At 31.5% G+C, this 5171-nt stretch overlaps 1 protein-coding gene across 2 annotated transcripts; it reads right to left on the bottom strand.

Moving 5' to 3' along the window:
* Positions 1-2202: 2202 nt before the first annotated feature.
* LOC116346598 lies at positions 2203-4228 on the bottom strand. 2 transcript variants are annotated; one of them, XM_031776742.1, is made up of 3 exons: positions 2838-4228; positions 2592-2764; positions 2203-2508 (listed from the first exon to the last, which is right to left on the bottom strand). In XM_031776742.1, exon 1 carries the CDS (start codon positions 4185-4187, stop codon positions 3099-3101), a length of 1089 nt encoding a protein of 362 aa, XP_031632602.1. In that variant the 5' UTR covers positions 4188-4228; the 3' UTR covers positions 2203-2508; positions 2592-2764; positions 2838-3098. The 2 variants fall into 2 exon arrangements, with proteins under 2 accessions (XP_031632602.1, XP_031632603.1); XM_031776743.1 differs by having other exon boundaries at positions 2592-2678.
* Positions 4229-5171: the final 943 nt, after the last annotated feature.

The following is a 5171-nucleotide window of genomic DNA, read 5'->3' as shown; positions in this document are numbered from 1 at the left end:
TGCGGTAAATTGCGGTCAATTCTAGAACACAAAATTATAAAAATGATGGAAATATGACCGCAATGAGTATAAATTTGACCGCACACTACTGAATAACCGCATCATCATTTGATTTGACCGCATAATTTTTTGTGTGTACTACACCCTTGAAGTAGAAAGACTGTCTTTTGAAATATCATCGATGTCCATAATGAAGCACCACTCGAACATAAGTCAATAGTTGCTCATAAAAGTAACCATAACCATCAACATATATATGTTGGTGCATCCGTTTGAAACTGAGAATGGAACAGATTGGAAAGGGCAAAAGAAGACATTTGGCGTGAAGTGTAAAGTGGTTTATAATGATCCATCTTACGCGGTCTTTTCATTATTTCAAAACGTTACATTCAATAATCGAACAAGGGGCTTATGACTGACTCGAGTCATATCTGCTATTTGGTCGCCATCACATCATGCGGATGTTTAAGCAAATAACACAGACCGGGCATGATTCGGAAAATTCAGGGTAATCTGCTATCTAATGATGTAGGAAATAACTTTTCAGGTTAGCTATTTTAAATTACTTTTACCATGGAGTAATAATTGGGCTATATTATCAGCCGTATTAAGAGCAATTGGGGCATTAGTATTACAGATTAGACAAGAATCTCATTTAGTTCATTTTATCACAAGCAACCTGCAAATATTTCCATTGGTAAGTTATAGTAAAGAAGGTAAGAATGTACTTTTTTTAAAGAAAATTAATAAAAAGAAAGAAAAACAAAAACAAAGAATGTTTTAATTATTTTAAATGATTTTTTTTCTTCAAAAGGTCAAATATAGCGCCAACAAATTAAAAAGAGGTTTTTGAATGACACAACGACAGAGAAAAATAGCAGTCACTTGTATTGTTTCATTTTGATAATTTTTAGGATTATCGGCACTAATTTATTATGCTTCTACGTTAAATGTAATATGCAAAGGAACTTTCACCTCAATGTGTTATTCCAATTATCGTATAATGATGTAGAATAAGCTAGTTTTGCACAGAAAAGCGATTCCACTCAAAATTATATACACAAAAGCTTTATTTGGTGATAATCATAAAGAAAAAAAGTCATAACAAAAACTGATTTGAAGGACATTTGAACATTATTTTTATAAACAAAAAAAAATAAATTTTTTTATTGTTGATTCATAGTGATAGCGTGTAAATTGCAAAGATAATTTCGAAATGAAAAAAAAATGGCATACATATATAGTGAGTACATGTTGAACTTTTGAATTATATCGTCCGAGCCGACGTGATCGCGTAAAATTGCATTTGGAGTGATGGGGGTTCGAAAAACGAAGGAAAAAAAGCAAGTAATCGAATTTGAGATGGAGGTATTTATTTGACATATGAAATTTGAGAATAAGAAGTTTTTTTCACTTTTTTTGTGTTCTATACCGAGCCTCCAAGAGTGCGAACCGTTAAACTGCGTCGCATATCAAAGCGAAATAAAATTCTGTTACTAAAACAAGGCAGAAAAGTAGCCAGTTATCAGAACAAATCGAAACATACACACTTTGTATGAAAAAATGCAATGTTCTTTATTCCTTTGTTAACGAAATATTGTCTCGCTTTTATATGCAACCGTTTTGAGTCGCGTTCCGATATGCGAGTAAACAATAAGTTGTTTTTATATCTTTTTACCTGAACTCATTGCCTGAATTTCTCCCGAAAATTGGCACATTGTGTGATTACCCGTGTACAAAAAAAGTGACTGACTATTTTGGGACAAACTGACTGACTATTGACTGTAAAAACAAGCAACCTTAGTTAAATTTAGTTAACTTCAATCAATTAAAGTAAGCTATGGTTACCTGCAACAGCTAACTATAGTTGACAATAATCATAGTCACCCGATAATCAAAACGTCCCAAAATAATCGCCTGACTGACTGAGTAACTATAGTCGATTGTTTTCCATACAAAATTTTAAAATTCATGAATATAGCTAACTATAGTCACTTACAGTCAATAGTAACTTAGTCACTTTTTTTCCACTCGGGTATTCTCTCCGTTATATAGAGCGATGTTGTCGTTTTTCTTGGGACGTTTCCTTTTTTGGGATTTTTCAACAGGTAAATCTAATACTGCATCATTAAATATAAAATGAAATGCTCAAACAAGTTATCGTAATGACATCATTTAGCACCATTTGAAGAAAAACTAGAATTTTGTATGCAAATGTATTTTATTTTCATTCAAATAGCTTGAAACTTCTCCACTAATTAGTTCATGGTCGAAAACAATGATCATCATTCATTTTTGAGTAGATTTGGTTGTGCCAAATTGTATTTATATATTGTATTTATCGGCGAATGTGTTAGGATTTTGACCCACTCGTGCAGAAATTGCGTATTTAATGATTGATTCCGTCTTATTGAAATTGTATAAAAAATCAAGTTTTGGTTTCATCTTGATCTTCAATTTAGTCGCATTATTATGTAAACTCTCCATTTCTCAACCGGAAAGTACATTCTGAAAGAGATCAATTTATTTTAATGGAAAAGAAAATGTTTGAAACTGTAAAGTGAAGAGTTCTTTTTTTTTTCAATTTATACCTGAACGAATAGAAAAATGGACAAAAGTATCAGAACCAAGTTAGTTTCATTTCTGTTTTCAATTGAAGGAACCACGTTGAATTGATACTGGAAGAAATTGATCATATATGAATGCAGTGCACTTTACATACGCAAACTTCACATGTGGACTGAACACACATGCTTCATTCAATCTATATAATTATTTAAAAAGAAATTTAAAATATTTTTTCAATGTTGAAGACTATGTATATGATAGACATTTACGTTTAATTGTGGAAATGTTTGCATCGGTTTGCATATAATTTATTTCTCGTTCAATCTCGCCAATTCCAAAGGATCTTAATCAAAACTTTAAATTTAATCTTAAAATATTTTTTTACATTTTCTTCTTTTTTTCATTTTTTATAGAATGCTTAATAATTTTGAACTGATTAATTACAATTATTTCGATAAACTACTATATTTACTTATGTATGCCTTTTTCTAATTAGTTTTTTCGGTTCAATTTTCAGTGTCGCTACAAACTTACTCCACATATACTTTTCCATCTTCATTTAATCTGAAAATGTAAAATGTCTTTTCATTTTGTAGCAATGTTTTTTTCAATTCTTCATCCATAGAATCTGAACGTTCTATAGAGTCTTTCAAATTTAGAACACCATGACATCCAATTCCTGTTATTGTTGGTTCCTTATTTTTCATAAAATCATCAAGCAATTTATGAACCAAATTCAAGGTTAGTGTGTCTTCAGAATCATATAAAATATCAACCGTATTAAGATGTCTAGCTTCTACCTTATTTTTAAAATTTTTAATCGCAAAATGAAAATATATCAAATATTCCGACACATATATCGCTTCATCAATAAATGACTTATTGATAAATGCTTTCCAGAAAGGTTCCTTATTGTGTTCTTCCACATTCTTAAAAAGAGATTTCATAATATCCTTATTAAAGAGCATGTGATGATGAATTCCGTCAAATAAATTGATTATATCCCAGTCTTTTATGAGACTTTTTGCATGAATTATTTTCGTTAGATTCATACTTTGACTGAAATATGTGGATGTGCCATTACGATATTGTAATGGATATCCATACGATAGAAGAGCTTTTCCTTCGGAATTTAGAAATTCTATTGGTTTGATAAAAACAAAGTCTGAATCTAAAATCAACACGTTATCACAAATATTTGGTATAGCATCGAATATGTAAAATTTCAGAAGTTGCTGATAATACCAAGAGGAACGTTTGCGATCGGCTTGGTTCTTAATAAAAACTTCTTTAATATCATCTTTAGAAAACGGATAGATTTTCTCCGATATTCCAACTATTTTTTTATTATTTTTGTTATCCAAAGAAAGAGATTCAAGTATACTAAGGTGTTCTGCAACAATATACACCTTATTTATAGAGTTCAAAGAATTTCTTAAAATTCCGTTTACACAATTTTCTAACTTGTCTTTATCTTTTATACCAATAGGTATTACTACATCTATTATATAATTTTTCAATAGAGTCTTTTTTGAACTGTCTTTATTTTTCATTGCTTCAATTTTTCCCGAGAGAAAAACTGTAAGGAATACCAAAATGATACAACTACTTTTTAACATATTTAGTCACAAAGTCGATTTCGAGAAAAACTGATCACAAAATCGATGTCCAACTGATGAATTCTCATTAAAGGAGGCTTTATTTATAGGAGAAATTACGTGGTTATTATTCATTGCGAAATATTTGACGTTACAATCGCTATATCTTTTTGTCTTTTAATGAGTCACTTTAAACACGAAACACTTGTTTCTATATGAAAAATAAACATACATACTTAAATACACAAACTACAGTTTGTGTGTATACATTTGGCGCATGGAAGCCGATATATTTGGTAATTTTCCTATTGGTAGTGCAACTTAAAAATGTCGTATTTGTATCAACTTCTTATGTATCATACGCGCCATTTTTTTGACAGTGACCCTGTAGACGTTAGAATGTGTCAGCATTGGTTTGCGCGCTTCAAAAGTGGTGATTTCGACACAGAAGACAAAGAACGTCCTGGGCAGCCAAAAAAGTTTGAAGATGAAGAATCGGAGGTATTACTCGATCAAGATTCGTGTCAAACTCAAGAAAAACCTGCAAAATCATTGGGAGTGACTCACCGAGCTATTTCAAAACGTTTAAAAGCATTAGGATTCATTCAAAAGCAAGAAAATTGGGTACCACATGAATTGAAACCAAGAGACGTTGAAAGATGATTTTGCATGTCCGAAATGCTGTTTGAGCGCACAAAAGGAAGTCGTTTTTGCATCGAATTGTTACTGGTGATGAAAAATGGATTCTTTACGAAAACCTGAAGCGTAAGAAATCGTATGAGAAGCGCGGTAAACGAGCAAAATCAACGCCCAAGCAAGATATTCATTGTGCTAAGGTAATGCTCTGTATTTGGTGGGATCAGAAGGGTGTTCTCTATTATGAGCTGTTAAAACCGGGTGAAACGATCACGGGAGACCTGTATCGAACACAATTGATCCGTTTAAATAGAGCATTGAACGAAAAACGGCCAGAATATGACCGGACATGAGTCAATAATTTTCCAT

The sequence above is a fragment of the Contarinia nasturtii genome, unplaced genomic scaffold, assembly GCF_009176525.2.
Source record: "Contarinia nasturtii isolate CC-2019 unplaced genomic scaffold, AAFC_CNas_1.1 Cnas_scaffold_1606, whole genome shotgun sequence".
Lineage (NCBI taxonomy): Eukaryota > Metazoa > Arthropoda > Insecta > Diptera > Cecidomyiidae > Contarinia > Contarinia nasturtii.
This window is presented reverse-complemented; position numbering and strand designations above follow the sequence as displayed.